Here is a 22,576-nt window from a genome sequence, read left to right as displayed (position 1 = left end):
AAACCACAACCACAATAACAAACACTATTAAAATCATACCGCTCTAATAGTTCCAACAAAACTGGCAGGACTCTACTGTATTGGTAAAGGCAAAACATTTGGTTAAACCTTGTGTGTTATAAAGATTTACTTTTCAAAAGTTAAATAGTTACACAATACGGTAAATGAAAAAAGTGATGAGTGTCTGGTACTGCAAATAAAAGAAAAAAAAAAGTGATAAAAAGCAGGGAAAGGTAACACGCGCAAGGCACATACCGGAAGCGAGAGCATGCAGACATAAATTCAACCGTAAGCTCAGTTTGTCTTAATATTTATAAAATGAGTGCTCCACCATTTAACTCCTAACATGCAATATTTGAGAATCTATGAAAACTGTCTGCAAAAAAAAGTTGCGAAATGGCACACACAAGGAAGGTTTTATCTGCAAAATATGAGAGTGGAGAGTTCAAATGTGGGGGGAGTGTACTCCTTTTTGCATGAGTCATCAGAATGAAGCACAGGTGCACACACACACACACACAAAACTGTAGTGTATACATTAGGCAGTGAATGGCAGCTGCCTGCTGAGGTGGAGCACTAGTAATGGGGGATGTCTGGCTAGGATCACAACACATTGCCAATTTGGCACGCTCACAAAATTCTTTCAACATATATCGCCATGCCAACAATATAAATTAGCACAGGCCAGGGAGGGTTTTTTTTTTTGCATCAGTGTCAACTCCGCTGTCAACATAAAACACACAGGGAGGACATACGGGCATAAATTCCACTTAAATTAGAGCTCAAATGACAATTCACTGGGGTGTTAAACATACTGCACTGTAATACGTGTTTCAGCACATCTTCATATCAGGTCTGTATACATTTTAAAATTGGTGTGTTTTATTAAAGCAAAAAAAAACAAAAAAACAAACACAATAGGGCTTACTAAAAGCACTTTTAAACTGGCTAGATTTTGGCCAACGCATTTGAAACACAATGTTTTGGGACCACAGATATTTACTTTACTTAAAATTGTTGACAAATACTATAAGATGGGGCCTTAAAGTACTGTATATGAGTGAATACGACGCAACAGGAGAGCTGTATCAAAAATTCTGACATGAGAAAAACAACAACAAATGTACAGTAGCAAATGGCCGCAAATGACCTGAAAATAATTTGAAGACCAGTTGAAAAATTGCAGGAATTTATATTTTGCACTGTTGGATCTTAACGATGTTCTAAGCAGAGCTTCAAAATGCAAAACTAAGAAATTGAGTGAGACAAAAAAAAATTTGAGTAACCAAGTTATTGCAAACAAGCATTAAAATGAAATAGGCTGTTGAACAGCTGATCAAAAGTTTAAGACCACAGCCTTTAAAAGCCAAAATCTTGGCAAAAATGTGGATTCAATGTCATGTTCTGTCACATATTCACACTGTCATGTTCTCTTGATGGCAAAGGCAAAAAAGCTTTCGCTCTTTGAACGAGGTGGGATGGTTGAGCTGCATAACAAGGCCTATTGCAGTGTGCCATTGCTGCTGAGGTTCGACACAGTAAGACAAACATTTTAAACTTCTTCAAAGACCCTGAGTGTTATGGAACAAAAAAGTCAAGTGGTAGACCCAAAAAATGTCATTGGCCCTGAGCTGGAGGATTCTATTGGCTGGCCATCAAGATATGAGACGATCCTCGGCCCAAATAAAGGTTGTTACTGGTGCCGAGCGCATTCTAATAACCATCAGACAGCAAAAACGTCTTCTAAGGCCTCGTCTCCTTCAACCCCACAAAATTGCCCGTTTGGAATTTGCATGAGTGCACCAAACATGGGACATTGAAAGTTGGAAGAAAGTTTTATTCTCTGATGCGAAAAAAATGTAACCTTGATGGTCCTGATGGATTTAAACGTTACTGGCATGACAAGGAGATCCCACCTAAGATATTTTCCATATGGCACAGTGGATGGGGCACCATCATGATCTGAGGTGCTTTTTAATCAGTGGAACAACGGAGATTCAGGTTGTGCAGGGGCGTCAAACGGCAGCTGGTTTTGTGGAGATGATGCAGGGCGCATTGCTCATGACTGAAGGCCCTCGTCTGTGTGGTAATGACTGGGTTTTTCAACAGGACAACGCTGCAGTTGACAATGCCTGCCTGACAAAGTATTTATTCCAGAGGAATAAAGTCACACTTTTGGACCATCCTGCGTAGGGATCAGGAGTGTACTGTATATCTCTGGGCATTTTCAAATTGTTTATGATAATGTATATGTACAAGTACCATAAAAGTTTAAATAATAAAGTCATCTTATTGAGCTGCATTACACTGTCTTTAATATAGCCCATGAACTGGATCCGATTAGACTGTGCAGGTGTTATATAACACAAGTAGGATGATTGATAAGTTTGGTAATTACACTCGCCGTAAAACAAGCCATGTCAAAAACAAAAAAAAAAAACAACAAAAAACACAGAGCCATAAACACCACAGCCACCCTCCTCCCTCCGAGCCCCCACTGTGCAACTGTGGAATAAAAGCAACAGGACAGTCTGAGAGGCTTGCCCAGATCACTACATGGCTGCATGATCTTGCCTTGTGAGGGTCTATTTCCCCCAAGTGTGTGTGCTGCATGCCACATTCCTCACATGCAGAGTGGTGGAAAGGGCAGTGGCCCCTCATCGGCAGAGGTGTATAGAAAAGGGGAGTGTGAGTAGAGTGGCATAGAGGCAAATGATTGACAGCTGAGGCGAGACGACCACATGATGAGGCAAACAGGTGGATTTGGAAATACTGTAACTACTTAATTCTTGATAGCAATCATTTGTGGTTTACTTTTAGTATTTGCGCCTCCCAATGTGTTAACCCGCTTTTTAAAGTTGTTTTTACTCAAGTACAACAGGAAATAGAGTAATGTACCCCAACTGCTTCAATTAATGCTTCTGTTTAATTAATTAACTGCCAAGTAGCCTATAGTCGTCGGGTATTTAATAAACATTTCTTGGGGGCATTAACAGCTGTGGCTGTAGGCAACCATCCTATTTTTTCCCCCCACAAGATGACAGAAGCTGCATTTGAAGTATCATGAGTGGTCAGCATCCAGCAGCTTTATGTACCTAGGCATGTGCTACTCATTTGTGTTATACTTGTTGTGCTGTTATTTTCATCAGCGGTATTAATGCTGGCTCAGCAGTGTGCAACTTACCGCTATTACATTAGTTCTGATGCTGCTGTGTTGTGTAATACCTGCATACAGGGCTGTCAAACGATTAAAAATTTGAATCAGATTAATCAGTTTCAAATTAATTAATCACGATTAATCACCATTTGCAACTACGTCTAAAATATGCCCATTTTTACTGACAGATAAAAGACAGGACTATATATATATATATGAATGGATTAACAGCTCAAAATTAACTGAAAATTTAAATCAAGCTAAAAGATAGCATACATGTCTGAAAATCTATTTACTCAACACTAGTTTCTTTAATAGTACCAGAACATTTGAATCACGCTTTAACCATGTTATTAAGGGGTTGTGTTCTAAGACACCACGTCATTTAAGTTGAATTCACGTTTTGAGTGAATATTCTGAGATTTCCGAGCATACTTAAATGCAGCAAATTGTGCTTCCGCATTAAGAGTTACAAAGTGAGTGACAATAAAAGACATTGTTGTGCTGTTCGGAGTGTCCCTGAATGCATCTCGCGGTCATCTACTGACAATGACGAAGTGCCTTTCCGAAGCTGAACGGACGAGAGACGTGTTTGTGAGCTGGTGATACATATATGGTGTTGGAATTGTTGGAATAAAGTTATAAAAGAGAGTCAGCCTCTGTGTGACTCTTTGGGGACACTACACCGTGTCTGTCGTCATAACACAGAGGTGGGCTTGCCATGATGCGTTTGCGTTACGCTTAAAAATGTAACATGATGGATCCTCTTACATTGGGACTATGGAAGTGTGTAACTGCATAGGACTTGAACGATTAACATATTTTCAAGGGTAAAGAGACAGATTTCTATAAAGTAACTGTTTGCTCTGCACTGCTGGATATTTTTTTTGGTCAATTTTATTATTAATCTTTCAATACCATTCTTTTCTTGTGTACTTTACTATGTGAAACTTCAAAATATTGGTGGAACATATATGCAAATTTTAAGATGGTACAATGTATGGGTGTTTGTGATGAAAAATAATAAAAATATTTTGGGAAAAAAATTACGTAATGAGAGAAATTATGTATTGCCACTATTTTTGACAGCCCTAATAATTACTTGTATTAGACTGTGCGGGTGTAGCTAATATTTTGGCCAGTGATCAGTACCGTGTAAATCAGTTTTAGCTTTGTCAATCTCGCTCACCCATATGGAAGAGCGATAAGGATCCCAATTACCATTCTTGCAGCTGTTCCCCCTCCTCCTTTCAAGTGGTGCTATGGGCCGACATCAAATCAGCACCGGGACGTCTGACCTGCATTCTCGCTCTAGTGTGCAGCAAGGATACATGCACTCACCTTCGGCTTGCGTGAGCCGAGCTTAGATCAAGTTCATTCAATTTCAGTAACTCTTTCTTTGAGGTCAAGGCGTAAAATGAAGTGTATTGAAGCATTGAACTGTTAATAATCATTTGCGGTCAGGATGGATGGGCCTCGTGGCAACTTAAGGAAAATAAAATAATATTTTGTGTGAGTTTGTTACATCAAGGACTTAAGTAAGATCTTATGATTTATTAAACATTTAAAAATGTTACATTTAATGAAAGTCTGACAGGCAGACAAGAACAAAGAATGGCAAATGTTCTGCATTTAGGAGCACAAATAAAGACACCCACACATGTACAAACCCACTGTACAATATACACAGATTAAAAACATTAAAAACTAAAAGACGGATAAAATATTCAGATTAGTGCTACTCATATCACACCAGACTAACAGCATTCAGACTTGTACAAACATGTCAGTCACACTCACATACACGAAAGTCTCAGGACAAGAGGGTGATTAGCGCATCCAGGAACTTGCTGCGGTCTTCTGTCTTCAGCTCAATGACTGCACAGGAACAAGGATCAATGAGTTGTAAGCTTAGTTTGCACATTTGTACAAGTAAGGAGTACATGCCACTTGGGCATCAACACGTTTATATGGTGTCTTTAAATGAGGATACTGATGAACATTCCGGCTATATAATTATTCACTTATAAATAGTCATAGTAATAAAATAGAGAGGGGGTATATGAGAATTTCCCTTATTTCCAGGAACATTTCCCTATTTTATAACGCAAATGTTGACAGGTATGCGCATTGCATTGCTTTACTGTGCTAGACAATGCTGCCCCCTAGTGTTCGATAAAGTCTCAAATCAGCAAGAAATGTTAGGTTTTTGCTTACTGGACGTGTCAAAGTGGTCATGGAGAGTTCTGGAGCTGGTGCTCTCTGCAGCTTTGTCAAATGCTCTGCCAAAGAAACTGAGGAAAGAGTGGAGAGATGAATTACAGTAATGCATTGACAGAAAAGGTAAATGTATACTTACACGAGCTAAATAGATCCTATACAAGAATTTTATCTCAAATTCTGTCTGAAGGCAACTACAACCACAGTTTTTTTAATACTTACTTGTCAATTGGAAACCTACTTTTTCTTGTCAGAGGTCTCTGACTCAGGTGGGATTCCCACAATGAGGATGGTCCCTTTCTCCACATCTTTCGGGGCAGCCATGATGAGAGGAAGGAGTTTGCATCGCTTATTCCTCGTCTGACAAAAAAAAAAGGGGTACAAGAAAAAGCACTGACTTTAATCACATTGAGAGGAATTCCCCTGAAGATGCACAATTCAGAATCAGACCAAAATTTGTCTTAAAACGGCACAAACTGAACCAGCATTGTGCATGATGCCACCCAAGAACTGAGCATATCTCAGAAACTTCAGCACAGGGATCCTCTCTATCAAAGATTAACGCCATAAATTTGTGTGATGCCGCCATAAAAGGAGAGTGGTAGACATGTCTCTGTCCTGGCTGATCAGTACAATATGGCGACATCAATCAATATTTAAAGAACAGAATGTTTCGTGTTAATGTGAAGAGACTCATCTTCCAGAGTTAAAAGTGAATAAACAAGCTGTTGTTTAAACCTTCATTAGAAGCTTCTAATAGTTTCATTTCTTTTTAAACTTATTTGAGTTGCGACTGCTAAAAAGCATGATGCATGACGTCACTCCATATTCAGAAGTTGCAACATGTCCAACATGCACACACAGATTTTATTGTTTAAAGCTTTTTATGCTGCGGTTAACTTCTTTTTACACTTGTATGACCGGAAATAACTAAAATGAGAGCTGTTTTTTCCAACCTTAGTGGTTCCAGTGTAGCTTTGGTATGGGTAAGAGTGAGATACTCACTGAATGGACAAATGCTTTAAGGAGGTACTTAGAAAGCAGAGTCAAAGCCATGGGCTTTGAAAAGAGCTTGACATCTGGGGTGCCCTGCACATCAACAAACAGGATTATTCAGTGGAGGTTGCTGTGCTGCTAGCAAACAATCACAGGCACGATGGTGGGTCAGGTGTACCTCCATGAGGTAGCAGTAGAGGAAAGGTCCCTGGGACAAAATGAGGTTGGTGCAGATGCAGCTGGCAACAGTCTGCTGTATGGCCATCAGCTTCTTCTTAGCCAGTTCCATGCCTGAGTGTAGACGTTCCAGGTTACTCCTACAAATACATCAGACATCAGTGGTGGGGCAATCATCTTAAATGAAGTTGAGGTCAACATATTCCTACCTTGAAAGAGAGTCCAGAGCCTTTATGAAGTTGTCTGTGTCATTCTCGTCCTTCTCCGTACTCTCCAGTAGCGCTGTGGTAGCGTGCACCATGTCGCTGGCCAGGAAACGGTTCTTGAAGCCGAAGTGGACACCAAATGTCTGGATACGGATATCTTTCATGCTGTCATTGTGATTGAAAAGAGTCAGTAAATGGATCCTTGCAGCACCAATACTGCTTCATCTTCACCACATCCCTACCCATATTTATTAGAAGACTCTTCAATGACGTCCCGCAGGTTCTCTTTGATGGACATGTCCATGGAGATGAACTTTTGCCTCACTTGTTTCAGAGGTAACCTGTTACAAAGAAGCACTGTCAGACAATATTGGCTTCTCTGGTGCATCAGCATTTTGTTGTGGACAACTTTACCCCATGTCAGCCAAGAACTCCTGCAGCTTCTTCTGGCCATTTAACGTCCAAAGCTTGAAGTGGCAGGAGGTGTAACATGAATTACAGATGCTCTCATACAAAGACCAGTGCTGGTAGAGGGTGAGACGCAGGCTGAAGAGGAAGGTTAAGTACTACAAAAATCTAAAAGTTGGGAGAAAAAGACTCATATGCTAAAATCCCCCTCAAATGAATCAAGGATACTCGTATTCAAAGGAGATCCTCACGCAGTCAATGGAAAGTGAGTTTTCCTCATCCTCGTTACGGTGGTTATGTCGGGAAACATGTCGCTGCATCGTGGCAATGTCGGTCACATACTTCATACTAACAAACAGAGCGAGAGAGCGAGAGAGAAAGAGACCAGTACCAAGTATCTGTATTATAAGACACACAGGTCAAAATACAGAGCATACATTTGCCATTCAACTATGAATTGCCATGGGGGGGGGACGACAGCAAAGAAACAGAAATAAAAAAAAAAAAAAACGAAACTTGGATATACTGTATTTATTTTTTTTTACATTTTTTAATTAACGATTAATCTGACGCTTATTGTTTTGATTGCGTAATCGGTTAGGCCCTAGATGGACCAAATCAATATGAACCAAACACAGTTAGTAGTTTACTCTGCGACATATCAGAAAAGACGTAAAAATGTACATCACTATTTTCCCAAAGTCAAAGTTGATGTGTGTTTTTGCCTAAAACACAAAGATAATAGGCCTGCTGTCATGGATGACTAAGGTAAGTAAATACTATTCACATTTGAGAGGTTGAAATCACAGGACATTTAATTTTTTTAATTAGAAAAAAAAACACAATAAATCGAATACCAAAATAGTTGTCGATTAATTGGATAATCGAATAATCATTGATTAATCAATTAACTGTTGCAGCTCTAGTTGAGTAGTCAGTGTAAAGCTTGTATAGCAGTGTATATTTACTATATACTAAAACTGACTTCACACATAGACATTATAGTCCAGGTATTGTCAGGCACAAGCACGCACACGCACATAAGTGGACGTACGCTGTGTGTGTGTGTGTGTGTGTGTGTGTGTGTGGGGCCCGTGCAAACGTGCACACATGCAGCACGCAGCGTAGCCGACTGTACTACAATCGCTCCACCAATTATATTTCACACCTTCATAACTGAAAGCAGTAGAAGACTGCAAATTAGTTCTAAGGAGTCAAAATAAAAAAAGTGCCATTTAATTAATGCGATCGCTCCTCTGCCTTTGGTTAGGGGTGTCCTGATTACAACTTTTTCCACTTCGGATCTGATACCGATATTGCAGGCTTGAATATCGGCCTATACCAATATCAGTCCGTTATCAGCACGAATCATTCATACTCGTATTACTTATTATGTAGTGTGGAATGTGAGAAAAGGTGTGATCAAGTGATATTACTCCGAGAACAATAATCAGCAACAGTAGCTATGAGAAAACTGACCCATTTACTTTAGTTTTATCAAAATTATAGAAAGTTGTTTCCAAAATATATTTGAGGCTGGGCATAATATAACAAGGTTTGAGGTGCTGAATGAAGTTTAAACCCACCTTGACTCACCACTGACAGGGGCTGGTCATCTTTTCTGTTATAGCTAATGACTTCTTGCCGCCCCGTGGGAGTTTCCTGTGTGATGCTGCTTGAAATGCGCACGTGCATAACAACTTTTGCACACAGCTTCAATGTCTTTTTCGGACTTTAACAAAAAAACACACACAGCCGACATCACGCCTACTTCTTTCTACTCGGTTAAGACGTTAGCACAGACTGTGATCACGTGGGCTCCATCTGGCCTGCTGGGGCGGAGCCTGAAATTGACTGCTTGTATCGGAGTGCCAATATCGGAGATGCAGGCCGGATAATACGATACTGATTTCTTTGCTGATATCGGCCCGATATATAGCAATATTGGATCGAGACACCCCTCCGTGATACGACAGAAAATGAGGAATTGTAAACACAACCATGAAGAGACAGAAATGGCATGCTGTTGTGTAGATAAGATGAGGCTACTTAGTTTGTTTAATAAAAGAACAATGTGTAGACTTGCGGTTCTGCATGAAAAGTATGCATGAAAGCTGCCGGCGCTGGGGAACTACAACGCATCGAGGGAAAACGGAAAATATAATAAAATAGTTGTGGAAATGTGAGGTGTCTACTAATAATTGCCATATCTCCATTTCATGTTGTGAGTTATCCTGCGATTCTGACCCCAAATCTGACTACCGCCATCTAATAAACTATATGGTACGCAAACACTACGCAGGTGTTTAATGTGGGAATGAAGAACATTGCTCACTGTGTGACTTTATCGTGAACCCACTGGTCCGTTAGTCCGATGACGGCCCACCTGCAAATCAACAAACAACTCTGTCTACATTTCTGTGCAATTCAGCTCACAGTAATTTATAATTCAAAAAGTGACTTACCAGAGCATGTCTTTAGTGTCTTTAGTCAACATCCAGGCCAGCTCAAAAAACATAATTGCTGCCTGACATAGGCAAGATGATTCAAAAGTCATATCTTGTTCTGAGCACATGCTGAAGAAATATGTTTAAAAATGGTTTACTCACAGAAGTCCCATGGTATTCATATTGCTCGTAGTCAAACAAAATTTCCCTCCTATGATTAAAGCAAACATTAATGCAAATATCCTGTGTTTGGCAGTACATTGTGCAAATACTGTACAAATGATTTGCCTTCGTGCTTCCCATTCCCTCTTCTCTCGCTGCCTCTCTATTCTTCTCTCAACTGCCCCCTGCAAAAAACACAACACAATGTCAAGCACATCAGCATATTTTTTTTAATGTTTGAGCTTGAATCTTGGTTCAATAACTGTCGAACCGCACGTACCGTACCTCATCAAATCTCCTCCGCTTGCCAGACGGCTCGGAGCCTTCGTCACTTTCATTTCCAGAATCGTCTCCTTCCTCATCGTCATCGTCGCGGAAGATTTCGTCATAGGGGGGCACACCCAAGTCGTCGTCCTGTTTTATCAGCAGTTTTATCTGCAGAAAAAAAGACATTTACACAAAGGCCGACCTAAGATGAATTGTAGTCCAACTCAAACAATTATTATTACCAATCACCTGAGTATCATTGTAGACGTTAACAACATCCACAGGCCGGTGAGTGTCACAAATGAAGAAGATGGAGTCGTCGTCTGGCTGTAGCATCTCCAGAAGGTCAACGTTGGCACCGCAGTTGATGAGAACAAAGTATTTGAACTATAACAGAATAAAAAACAGATATAATATTATTTATCATGAAGAGATTAAGTAATTTATCATCAGAAGAGCTTCATACTTGCTCTTTGTGTTCAAGGAAGGCAGTGCCAAGGTCCTGCCATCCTGCCACTGGCACAAGGGTATATGGAACCTGATCGCAGTGGAACAAGGCCTAAAGAAACAACCATAGACCAACTTTCACTGTGACCTCTTGCCAAAGGATGCAGAACGAATATGTATGCAAAATTGTAAAAAGTGCAACATGTAATTCCCCCGTATTAGAGAACTCTAAGTACTTCCCTGGCATTAGCTAATACTGTTTTTATTTTACTAAGTGCCAGTGTAAACAACCAGCCAAAACAAAGTACTTCTGACAGGAGCTGATGCTTGCTAGCCGCTAACTTACCTGAAGTATTTTACAGGCGCACAAAGCATCGATATCTGATGCCACCAGGAGTGCCACTCTCTAAGGAAGAATACCACAAAGTTAGGAAACCACAATGTTTGGAAAAGATTTGGACATTTCATATATCGTAAATTATATTTGAAATGAGCATAAAACGATGGCTGTATTAGCTAACGAGTAAGCTAACGTTACAGTTCGCTCAACAACATACCTGGTTGGCAACAACTTCATAAAATTCTTTCCGTATGTCCGTGACAAACATCGTGGCGAGCAACAACCAGGAGTGGAATACACAGTTTAATTGTTCAATTACGCAGGAAACCCGAGGATATATACCAAAAATCGTACTGAAGAACGACTTTTCAGGGTTTTGTGTCAAGAGTCCGCTGCTTCCCTTCTTGGAACTATGGCGCCAAATGTATGCGTCACACAGCTAACCAATCACTGAAGGAAATCGCATTTACGTCACACAAGTGAAGCCACTCCTACCAGAACTCGGAAAGATTCTGCCCAAAACAAGAAGGAATGTACCCCTCACTTAATGTTTTGTTTTACATTATTTATTGTATTAGTAGCTGTATTTATTTATGTATTTGTAAGTTAAGTTTTTTTTGGTCGCTATGGCTATACGTACTGTACTACCGTCATCGATTATTTATTTTCATTAAAATAAAAAACACGTTGTAACCAGTTATTTTGACCATGTCTTATATTTTCTTTGTTCTATTATTTTTAATGTATGATATATAATAATAATAATAATTATTATTGTTATTATTATTGTTATTATTATACAGTATAATATAATATGCAGTATTTGAAGAATAATTAAGGCTCGTAGGTTAAATAAGGAGTCTGACCGACTACTGTGTGAGTTAAGGTTTTGAAATAGAAGGTATGCTACAAACACACACATTTTGAGTTGTTTCAAACAGCTGTAAGTGCTTAAAGATTATCTGGAGTACATTTTGTGGAGATTTCGGCTTACCTCAGACTTTGTTTATGAATGCAAAATCAGTTAATTTTTTCTTTAAACATAGCTGGTTAGCTTAGCGGGTATGAACAATGGTTTTCTTCTCAAGCTGCTGAACCTTCCCAAAAGTCTTCCAGGGGAACCCAGCCTCACACTCACACCCCTGGTCTAATACACTGGGACATAATATACACGTCATATAGCCATAACCGCATTAGGCACACCTATACAGTCTAATGTCAATCAAAAATTAGCAGTCTTATTTGCTTTTATAAAGTACAGACAGACTGTGCATCGGTCTGTTGTGGTTAAGAAGGAACTGAGCCAAAAGGCAAAGCTCTCAATTTACCGGTTTGGGTAGTGACTGAAAGGACAAGATTGCAGGTACAAACGGTTGAAATGAGTTTTCTCTGTAGGGTGGCTGGTCTCTCCCTTAAGCAATAAGGTGAGAAGCACTGACATCTGGGAGAAACTCAGAGTAGAACCGCTGCTCCTCCGCATTAGCGGCACCAGATGATGTGACTTGGGCATCTGGCCAAGATGCTTCCCGGACAACTCCCCAGGGAGGTGTTCAGGGCACATCCGACCGGTAAGAGGCCTCCGGGAAGACCCAGGACACGTTGGAGAGACTATAGTCTCTCAACTGGCCTGGGAACGCCTCGGGATCCACTGGGAGGAGCTGGACGAAGTAGCCAGGGAGATGGAAGTCTGGGCTTCCCTGTTTAGGCTGCTGCCCCCGCGACCCGACCTCAGATAAGCAGTAGAAGATGGATGGATGGAAGTATAGAATCTCATTAGATAGTGCAAGTGTCCAGTGAGCAAAGTTCAAATCAGAATCATTTAATCATAAGTCACTACCTTTTGCTAGTATTACTACACAACCCAAATCAACAGAGCTCATACAAAAGATGGAACATGTATGTAGGAACATGATTTAGCTTGACCAAGACATCACGGCATAATTCAATCAGGTGAGTGTATCTGCATTAAATGGTTGCTACATGTTCCTACAAGGCAAACAAACAAAAAAAACACGCCTGACCAAAAAAAGCAAAATTGTATACGACTTAACAGTCAGGACAAACAATATACATAATAAACACCCACATAAAAACTTACTGAAAAGTACATCCTCATTGATGAGGAAACACATGTTTGTATATTGAGAAACATTCCAGATTTTAGAGCAGTGGCGATTAACAATCTAGCCAAAACACCAGTGTGCCTAACATGATCACATTTCGAGCAAACACTGAAAATTCAAGTACGGTAAAAGTCCTGCATGCCCTAAATGAAATACAACACTGATCACATCGGCTCATTAAAAAACTGGAATGCTAGAATTCAATAAAATCATCTATAAGGTCAAAATAAGGTTATCCCCTTTTCAACCCAAAAAATAATAAAATTTCTGCAGAAGTCCCATCAACATTAAAACGTACGCATGCCACATTTAAGTATCATGAATCCTCTTTACATCTGATTTATTACCACTGAAAAAACATAAAAACTGAATTTTTGCGGAAGAAAAAGCGACAACAGACTAACATTAACTAATGTTGTAAAATAAAAAGGCACTAAATCCCGGCCAAGTTTGGTCATTAAAGTCGCTGCGATCCAGCCGATTTAAGGCGGCTTCGCAGAAACCAGCAAAGTGCTTTTTACCCTGCAAAACTTTGGCGGGTTACACACAAAAAGGCTTGATTAATTATTTTCTTCTCACTGTTCTAATATGATTATGCAGAGAAACAATAACAGGTATCTACAACATACTGTCTGCTGCCGCTGTTAAATGATACTACTCACAATAAGTTAGCGATATGCACAGCTGTTACGTTTGAGAACAGCAAGTTGCGCGTTAAGCATTGAACATGTGCATTCAAAGTTAGAGAAGCTCAAATTAAGTTCACCTGTAAATTTTACATTTTAGGTTGATCCTAAGAATGTATCTGAGATATCCCTAACTTCCTGTGAGTAGTATAAATTGGTGAAAAATTATATGAAATATAAAATATGACAAAATATGGTACATACACAAATATAACAAATAATGACAAAAAAATGATATATATGAACTATATGCTGACAAATATGAACAGGATATGAACCCTGACCAGCAGGAGCACTGGGATGCTAGCACCATCACATGGAAAAGAAGTAACTCAACACAAACTCTGTATGTGTCCCAATGATCTTCTTTCTTTGTGTTAACATTGTGACAACAGCCACAGCTAGGCCGTCATCAGTTACACTACCAACAGATGGATGGACAGATGTGCAAACAAAACACTGGCGAAAAACATACAGCTCAGGTTATTACAGCTGGCTCTGCACAGTGACCCTGCTTTCTCAGGACAGCACATATTTCAGTAACAGTCCATTTAAACGACGGTTCTATTGGAAATAAGCAACAGGAAGACCATGATATTGAGGCAGAAATAAAAAAAATAATAATGCTAACAGTGCGATTTCACTATTTTTCAAGAGATGTTAGTTGTCATGTATCAGAGATGCACCAGCTGAAGGGCTGATTATGACTGCTTTTATCTGCAGTTTGGCAAATATTTCCCAAGAAAACAAAAATTCCCAAAAGTAAACATAACTTGTAAGTCCCTGACAGATGTGTGAAAGCAGCTGATTTTTCAAAGGACAGCTCTTCCCCCCCCCCCCCCCCCCCCCCCCACCCAAAATACTCATCTCCCACTATTAAGGTATGTTTTTTTTTTTTTTTTAACCAGTTTCTGTGGACACTGACATGTTCTTAATTGGCTCAAGTCCTACGCAAAACACTTATGTGCTTGCTGGTTTAGCCAAAACATTAGCAGACATTCATGTTATTGATCCACAAACCATTTCATAATTACACAAATGTACTGACATCATGATTTAAGATTAAGCACTGTGATTTAAAAAAAAGTATTATAACCTACTTTACTAATATGATCCAATCGTAATCATACAATTACTGATCTCAAATAAAAAGTAGCATATGGGATCAGAAAAAAAGAGATAGTGGGCTTGTGAAGTTGGTCCTGCTCTCTACGGAGTGGTTGTTTTAGCAAGTCTCCTACTCCAAGTGTCCATTTAGTGAAGAAAATAACCCATGTACCACCCTTACATATTACACATCCATGTTGGATGCTTCAAATGTTACCAAGCCCCCATTAACAAGGATGCAGTTCGGGCGGTCGTGTTTTACAGGGGCAGGATGTAGTTGGAGTTGGCCAGTTTGCGTTCCTGTGCGGCGGGGACACCCTCTCTGTGACTCAGGGGTCGGTGGCAATCGGGGTCGTGAAGCGCGGGGTAGTGCTGCCTGTAGCACAGCCAGGCGAACAACAGGCCCAGCAGGGAGCCCACCAACACATCTACAAGCAGGAGAGGCATTCAGCATTGTCATTATTTATCAATCAGGTGTGGGCCCATTAGTAATAAGATGCTTTCACACAGAAATTCTGTAAAAAAAATAAAAACAAATAAATAAATCCGGCCAGCAAAGCAGGGTATTACTGTAACTGCGTGCATTTTAACACAGCAACAGGGCATCCTGTAGTTAGATCATTTGATAAATAACAAGTATAAAATACAGGTCAGACAGTAACAATTGCTTCCGACAAAACTCTTCCGGCTTAGATTGTGTAAAGTACGCCCCGAGTACCAAACACACGTGTATTCGTTATGTTTGTTGTTAGCTCATGATAGCGATGTGGCAAAGTTTAGCTACTAAGATTAGCTATCACTGAATGTAATGTAACATGTAACAACATGAATTTAAATTGTTGGTCATCTCTCTAAGCCTGCTTTGGTGTGTGTATGTACTACGGACAGCCAAGAGTAACAGCCATGAACGGCAGTTATTTTATTTGGGTCGAATGGAAATTTATCTCACAATTGTACAATCTGTTCTTTTAAACCACTATTGGCAACATATGGTATCTAGTGCTGGTATTCTTATATTTTTTGGCTGAAAAACATTTACCCTTGAGCCAGTTGCATACGGTCCCTTTAACAGATTCCCTAACTGGTTGGCAGGAACACAAAAGTGAATCACGAACCCATTCTGCGCGGGTCACAGACATCTAGTCAAAAATAACATGAAAATATTTCATATTCAGCTGACATGTTTTTTTTAATGAAAAATCAGCAGTAATTTTACAAGAATAAAGTAAAAATATTAAGAAAAAAAGTGGTATTCTTTCAAGAAAAAAAGTCAGTTTTATGACAATAAACTTGCAATATTATGAGGAAAAATAATTTCAGTAGCATAGAGAAAAAATATGTTATTTTAAAAAAATCATAATATTATGAGGAAACAAATAAAATAAAAGAAAGTTGTATTTTTGGAAAATTAGGTTGGTGAAAAAAAAGTTACAATATTATGGGAATAAAGTCAAAATATTAAGCGAATAAAGATTTAATATAATGAAAAGAAAATTTCCAAAGGTTGTTTAATATTTTATTATATATATATATATATAACGTTGAAATATTTGAAAAAAACAACTGAAAAATCTGAAAAAAAGAGCAAAGATGGTACTAATAATAGGCTTTTTCACCTATATCAAAAAGCTGAGATGCAACTTTTTCTTGAACTATATTTAACTTCTCAGCATATCTACATGTGTTGCTTTGCAAAAATATCAAAGTGGCCCTTGCATCCTTTCATTTTTCACTATGTGGCCCTCCCCTAAAAAAGTTTGGACACCCTGCCTTAAGTATTTATGCTTAAAAAGACAAATATATGTGACCTTGCCAGTGGTGTTTGTAGTCGCAGGTTCTGGAGAGAGCGATGGTCAGCGCTACCATTAAAGGGGTGAGAAAAGCGCAGAGTCGCCACGCTCTGCCTTGACCTGCTGCATTGAAGCATCGCAACTTTCCGGCAATGTAGAAGGCGGTGAAGCCCAGCCCGGCAAAAGCAACTATAGAAAGACAACACAGAACACTGAAGATCACTTCAGGAAAAAAACACACTCTTACATGCTTCTACTGTATATTAAAAAGATGGATATTTTTGGGCTGCACGGTGGCCAAGCGGTTAGCATGTTGGGCACACAGTCAGGAGATCGGGAAGACCTGGGTTCGGATTTCTGTTTGGGCATCTCTGTGTGGAGTTTGCAAGCTCTCCCTGTGCGTTTTCTCCGGGTACTCCGGTTTCCTCCCACATTCCAAAAACATGCATGTTAGGTTAATTGGAGACTTTAAATTGTCCATAGGTATGAATGTGAGTGGGAATGGTTGTTTGTCTATATGTGCCCTGCGACTGGCTGGCGACCAGTCCAGGGTGTACCCCGCCTCTCACACAAAGTCAGCTAGGATAGGCTCCAGCATACCCCCACGACCCTAAGGCGGATAGGCGGCATGGAAAATGCATGGATATATATTTTTGCTCCCTGACCTGCTTTGTCTTGTTTCTGTGGACCAGCTAAGAACAAATTTAGAACTGAATTAGTGACTGCTGTGATATGAAGAGGGGGTAGGATTTAATTAGCTCTGCTTCTTCCTACTCCTTTTAACACATGTTGTTGAATGTTGAATTATGGGCATATGATGTATTTCTGTTTAACTTTGCATGCATGTTCAAAATAAACTAAACCAAAGTACATTAATTAATTAAAGATAAGTAGTAGCTGAGGAACAAGCATGATTTTGGAATGTGGGAGGAAACCATAGTAGACAAGCACTGGAAAACATGCCAACTCCACACAGATACAAGAGAGAGACAAGCTGATTGCCTGCCTGTAACATAGATGTGCTAACCCAGGAGTGTCCAAAAGTACGACTGGGGGTCATTTTCTGCCTGTGGCTGTTTTTTTTAATTTTATTAATTTTTTTTACTGGCCTTAAAAATACAATTAATCAAGAAAATGAAAGAAACCCAGCAAAAGGGAAAAAAAACAGCAGCAATAAATATATTTAAATGATGTTGAACTATTAGGAGAATAAAGTCATAATACTACATGAAAAAAAGTTACAGGTTTACAAGAGTAAAGTCATTATATTAGGAGAATAAAGTCATAATGAGGAAGAAACATATTTCAGGTAAAAATTAAATAACTACATGACATTAAAAACAAAATTAATTAAAATTAATGTTGAAATATTAAAGAAAAAAAAAAGTTATTTTCTAAAGTTATCATACTATGTGAAACAAGCAAAACAAAGAATGAAGTTGCAAAATTAAGTTGGGAAAAAGCTAGAATATTACGTCCAAATATTAAGTCCAAATATTATGGGGATAAAGTCAGAACAATACAAGAAAATGTAAATATTGAAATATTTGGAAAAAAACAAGCAAAAAAAGTTCAAATAAGGAGAAAACATTCATACTACTAATGTCATCCGTGAGTTAGCCAGCATGACAGTATGTTTTTCTTCCCTTTCGATGCCTTAGTTGCTGTTTCAGACCCTTATTTTGTAGCTACTTCCTGTTTTGTTCCAATCTGTGTTCATCCACCTTGACTTCCCTGCCCCGACGCACCTGCTTGTCATTCTGTGTTTGATTATTTAGTTGAGCCTGTGACGTCTGTCTGCGTCAAAGCATTGCCACCGAACTGCTCCTTTTTAAGATTCCTGCTGCTGCATAGCAGCCTTAAATAATTAAGACTTTTACCTGCCTTTGGGTCTCATCTCTCGTATCCTGGTGTCGTCACCACAACTCCACAAAGCCAGAACGTGACAAATAACATGTTTTTTCACCCATGTCACAAAGTTGAGTTGCAAGTGATTTATTTTCTTGAAATTGATTTAACTTCTTAGCATTTGTCTGTCCATCCTTGGAGTTTTCAGTATGCGGCTCTCGATGAAAAACGTTTGGACACCCCTGTACTAACCAAATGTGTTGCCATATTTAATATTTATTGTGGTTGACTTCCACATAGCCCAAAGTTGATGCTCATGTAGTTTTTTACATGCATTTTGGGAGTGTGTGCATGCGGATCATTTGAAAATAAACATTCATTCATTTTCAGTCAAAAAATGTGTTCTGTGAAACCAGAATTTGACACCTGCAGTGTAAATCAAGCCTAAGTGTCCATAAGAGGGCCTTACATGAAGAGTGCCCACTGGGAAAGCTCTTTCTACCCTCCATGATCACATCGGGGTCACCACTGCAGCGTAGCTCCAGGTTCATCTGCCCGTCTGGGAAACAGCGGTAGAAGAAGTCCGGCCTGGGCCTGATAAACAGACAATTTTTTACTACCAATTACTTTACTACTGCTAATTACTACTAGGCTTTGATTTGCGTTAAAGTAACATTAACCTATAACTGAACATGTACCTGCCCACAGCAAGTTTGATGGCATTGGTGAAAACGCCGTTCAGCACCAGAGTCAAAGTCACGCCTGGATGACAGAAGGAAGGAATGAGGAAAAAAAAAACACCGGCTAAACAAGTATTCTAACTAGAGAGATTTGTATCTCACCCAGTGACGCTTCCTTTGCGTCTCCTCGCTCTGACTTTGTCATGAAGGTAAAAACCAGGATGACAATCAGTGGTGTGAAGACAGTGATGCTCTGAAACAGCAAATAAGAGGCAGACCAAGATCATTAAGAGTTAAATATACAATACCTGGCAACTGCCTCACTTACAAACATGAGCGACGTGGGTACATGATCCTGCTCCACGCGGTGAAATTTATACAACCACATCTCCTCTGCCTGGATCTCACGGTAGAAAGGTGGAAGCTGCTCTGTCACGCTGAGTGAGTGAAACACAACAGTTTGGCTTTAACCCTAATCTTAAATAATGAATCCAAAAGGGATGCATATGGTGGACGCACTTACAGGAAAACCACAAAGAGGGCCAAGCGGATGGAGATCTCCGACAGGAAACCACGAATGAGCCGCCTCTTCATTTTGTCTCTCAGTCATGGAATTCAGGCAGCGCAACACATCACCTCTCCCTGCTTTGTTTGGAGAAGATATAGCTATACTGTTCCATTTTATATTGCTATTCAAAATGAAGTGTCTAAATGTCCCATATGATACCTATTTTGAACGATCAGTCTCAAAGTGGTCCCACAATAGTGTATTGGAAGTGTGTTGTCCTAAATCTAGCCTTGATGCTGGAATTTAGACAGTTTAAAAGTTCTTTTAGCAAGCCCTACTGGGAACCCACTATTTTGCGTGTCTGTAGCTTTAATGCTAATGAGCTGTGTTTGTCCACACCTGTCTCTGACAAGAGCTCCAAATAGCGCTACTGTGCACTTCATCCCCTTTCACATATACACTGTACCTCTATACTTGTCCAACGGATAGGTTCCCAAAATACCCCGCACTAAGTGAAATCTGCAAAGTCGCCAACTTCATTTTTTTTACAGTTATTATATATGTTTTAAGGCTGTAAAACCCCTCACCATACACTTCATACGCTTTTCCAAGACAGGCAATAACATATTCTCACATTTGTCTCTTGTTTAACCACTCTCAAAAAAGTTCAAACCTTCGTTTGAATTTGAACGATCAACCTACAGGTCGGACACAAGGAATTATTGAGTCACTCACATGTATTTCACTCCTGTGACCGTGCCTTTTTGTCCTAGCGCCGTTCCGCTGTACTACAGCGTTTTTGTATCCTAGTTAAAACATATTGCTGCACTCCTCCTTTGAACCGAAGATTCATTTACAAATTAGCAAGCAAGCAAGCCTGCGATGACACAGGAGACACGGCAGGGTGGCACAAAGAAGATTGATTGACAATGGTCTACAGCCAATCAGCAGGCAGAAAACAATGGGTGGTGCAGACAGACTTCCCACGACGCAATTCTTCTTAAAGGGCCAGTCTCGGCCTGTAACAGCGTTCATATGCTGCCATATAACATAATAGAAAAGAATCACACAAAAAAATCCGCAAAACATTGAATCCGCGAAAGGTGAACCACGATAGAGCAAGGAACCACTGTATCTGAAAAGAACAGAAAAAAGGTTTTCTGTTGATTTTTAACCAATATAATAGAACATGATAGAAGTGGAATATGTGTATTTAAAATGAATAAAAACAATAACTGAATTATTTCTAAATAAATAAACAAAATGCAGCTCTTAATGCAGTCTACAGTGGCTAATTCTGCGACTCATGTCACAAGACAACACACAATACACAATATTTTCTTACTAAAAAAAATGTCATTTATTACAGTACATTTAAAAGGTCTTAACATTTCAATTACAATATTAAATATTCTTGAGAAATATATATATATATTTTTAATACAGTGTACTTGCATTATTATGCCATATATTACCATCACATGAATGAAAAAATTGTCTCAAAATAATGTTGACAATAATATCGTTTATCGGCAATCACTTGTGGGACAATTATCGTCCAGCAAAAATTGTTATCGTGACAGGCCTATGCATGCGAATAACAAAGAAACCTATTGTAAATGGAGTAAATGTTCTAAATGTGCATCCCTTTGAACAAATCTTTCACGTGAGTAAAATGTATAGTTTGTCAATTACTGTATTTTTTTAAGATTCAACGTGTAGTGTCAATAAATGTTTGTTTACACCACAAGTGATTAATTGATGACATTTGTGAATTGGGACTTTATAGGTTATGATACTCGCATGTCGAAAAGGTAGTTAAATAGTGTCATGTTCTTATATGTTAGTTAGAGTGTCCCAAAGAAATACACGCTAAATCCACACGCTACGGGATGCAAAACTCTACAAGGGCACACGTCGTGCCACACCGGCGCCGCTTGATGCTAATGAGGCAATTATATAAAATTCTATGTAAAAAAAATGATTGTCCTTTTTTAATGTAAAATTTTTGACTATTGTTGTTTATTCACCATATTTATAAGTACAGTATTGCTTCAGACTGGAAGGCTATGGGCTACTACTATTCTTTTTTAATGTACAGTTACATCTTGGCAGCTGGTACTGCAATTTAAATTGTGTAGATGAGAGATGTTCATAAATACTTCAGTTTGAAAAGGTGAATTTAATTTTTTTTTTATCATGGTGTCGTGGTATCGAATAATAATGATAATGGTTACGACTATTGAAATTCTGGTATTGTGACAATCTTATTCTCTATATATGTCCATAGATATGCTATCATTGGGAGAAAATGAAGCAGTCATACAGAATTGTTTATTAAGGTGGCTTAAAACAACTGTAGATGTTGCAAATTGCATGTCCCCATGCTATGCCTTGCTATTCACTCCGATGTTATTGCATCTCAAATCAATAACTTCGACTGCAAGAGATATAGGAGAGCCATTCTAACTACAAATGACAACAATGTGTTACCATTGCCTGCCTGTGGACACAAGATGCTAACAGCCGAAGCTTAGCTAGCTAGCACATCTGTCAAACAAGACACCTGACACGCTGTCGTCAGAAACACAATTTGCAGAATAAAGACTCACCTTAATTGTGTCGTTCCTTTATCTGTCTAACTTCATGTTAACACGGCTTCTTCACAATTAGTCTGCGGCATCTTCAGCAAATTAAGACTATGTCTAGGAGAGAAGACGGCAAGCACAACAATAAGACAGGAAAAAACATTTCCGTTTATGTTTTCAAAATAAATGTATTCTGAAGCGTGGCGATCGTTTAGACTCTCTTACGGAAAATGTATGGTATCAGTCAATTGTTCTTTAATACTGCGTTGAATATTTAATCTATAAAGCCAACGTACCGATGATATAGCAGTACTCTATTGGCACTATGATACAAATGTTGATATATTTTGAAAACAAAAATGGTAATTAGGTAACTTTGTCTGTCTTGACACGTGGATACGAGAAGCCACGTCATGTTA

At 39.1% G+C, this 22,576-nt stretch overlaps 2 protein-coding genes across 4 annotated transcripts; both read right to left on the bottom strand.

Moving 5' to 3' along the window:
* Nucleotides 1–4,735: 4,735 nt before the first annotated feature.
* Nucleotides 4,736–11,224, bottom strand: cdc45 (CDC45 cell division cycle 45 homolog (S. cerevisiae)). The gene is made up of 18 exons (XM_054773693.1): nucleotides 11,045–11,224; nucleotides 10,834–10,893; nucleotides 10,507–10,599; nucleotides 10,290–10,427; nucleotides 10,059–10,208; nucleotides 9,900–9,958; nucleotides 9,774–9,822; nucleotides 9,630–9,691; nucleotides 9,500–9,550; nucleotides 7,393–7,512; nucleotides 7,171–7,302; nucleotides 6,999–7,097; nucleotides 6,760–6,921; nucleotides 6,552–6,690; nucleotides 6,383–6,466; nucleotides 5,619–5,737; nucleotides 5,375–5,451; nucleotides 4,736–5,035 (listed from the first exon to the last, which is right to left on the bottom strand). The coding sequence occupies exons 1-18, from the start codon at nucleotides 11,093–11,095 to the stop codon at nucleotides 4,971–4,973; spliced, it is 1,710 nt and encodes a 569-aa protein (XP_054629668.1). The 5' UTR covers nucleotides 11,096–11,224; the 3' UTR covers nucleotides 4,736–4,970.
* Nucleotides 11,225–14,491: 3,267 nt separating this feature from the next.
* plpp5 (phospholipid phosphatase 5) lies at nucleotides 14,492–22,320 on the bottom strand. 3 transcript variants are annotated; one of them, XM_054774905.1, is made up of 9 exons: nucleotides 22,182–22,288; nucleotides 20,305–20,704; nucleotides 19,585–19,703; nucleotides 19,390–19,498; nucleotides 19,224–19,314; nucleotides 19,080–19,143; nucleotides 18,851–18,975; nucleotides 16,552–16,722; nucleotides 14,492–15,171 (listed from the first exon to the last, which is right to left on the bottom strand). In XM_054774905.1, exons 3-9 carry the CDS (start codon nucleotides 19,653–19,655, stop codon nucleotides 15,002–15,004), a joined length of 801 nt encoding a protein of 266 aa, XP_054630880.1. In that variant the 5' UTR covers nucleotides 19,656–19,703; nucleotides 20,305–20,704; nucleotides 22,182–22,288; the 3' UTR covers nucleotides 14,492–15,001. The 3 variants fall into 3 exon arrangements, with proteins under 3 accessions (XP_054630880.1, XP_054630878.1, XP_054630879.1); XM_054774903.1 differs by lacking the exon at nucleotides 20,305–20,704 and having other exon boundaries at nucleotides 19,585–19,706; nucleotides 22,182–22,320; XM_054774904.1 differs by lacking the exon at nucleotides 20,305–20,704 and having other exon boundaries at nucleotides 22,182–22,316.
* Nucleotides 22,321–22,576: the final 256 nt, after the last annotated feature.

This window comes from Dunckerocampus dactyliophorus, chromosome 4 (genome assembly GCF_027744805.1).
Source record: "Dunckerocampus dactyliophorus isolate RoL2022-P2 chromosome 4, RoL_Ddac_1.1, whole genome shotgun sequence".
Taxonomy (NCBI): Eukaryota; Metazoa; Chordata; class Actinopteri; order Syngnathiformes; family Syngnathidae; genus Dunckerocampus; species Dunckerocampus dactyliophorus.
The sequence above is the reverse complement of the archived record's forward strand: the minus strand, read 5'-3'. Positions and strand labels throughout refer to the sequence as shown.

What these genes read in the sequence shown, in the direction of transcription:
- cdc45 (XM_054773693.1), bottom strand. Translation starts at nt 11,095, where the DNA reads ATGTTTGTCACGGACATACGGAAAGAATTTTATGAAGTTGTTGCCAAC. An exon ending in ACGTCTACAATGATACTCAG is followed by an intron (nt 10,209 to 10,289) that starts GTGATTGGTAAT and finishes TTTTTTCTGCAG; the next exon opens with ATAAAACTGCTGATAAAACA. An exon ending in GACACTAAAGACATGCTCTG is followed by an intron (nt 9,551 to 9,629) that starts GTAAGTCACTTT and finishes GTTGATTTGCAG; the next exon opens with GTGGGCCGTCATCGGACTAA.
- plpp5 (XM_054774903.1), bottom strand. Translation starts at nt 19,655, where the DNA reads ATGAAGAGGCGGCTCATTCGTGGTTTCCTGTCGGAGATCTCCATCCGC. An exon ending in TACCCACGTCGCTCATGTTT is followed by an intron (nt 19,315 to 19,389) that starts GTAAGTGAGGCA and finishes TTGCTGTTTCAG; the next exon opens with AGCATCACTGTCTTCACACC. An exon ending in CTACAAACACCACTGGCAAG is followed by an intron (nt 15,172 to 16,551) that starts GTCACATATATT and finishes TCCTGCTTGTAG; the next exon opens with ATGTGTTGGTGGGCTCCCTG.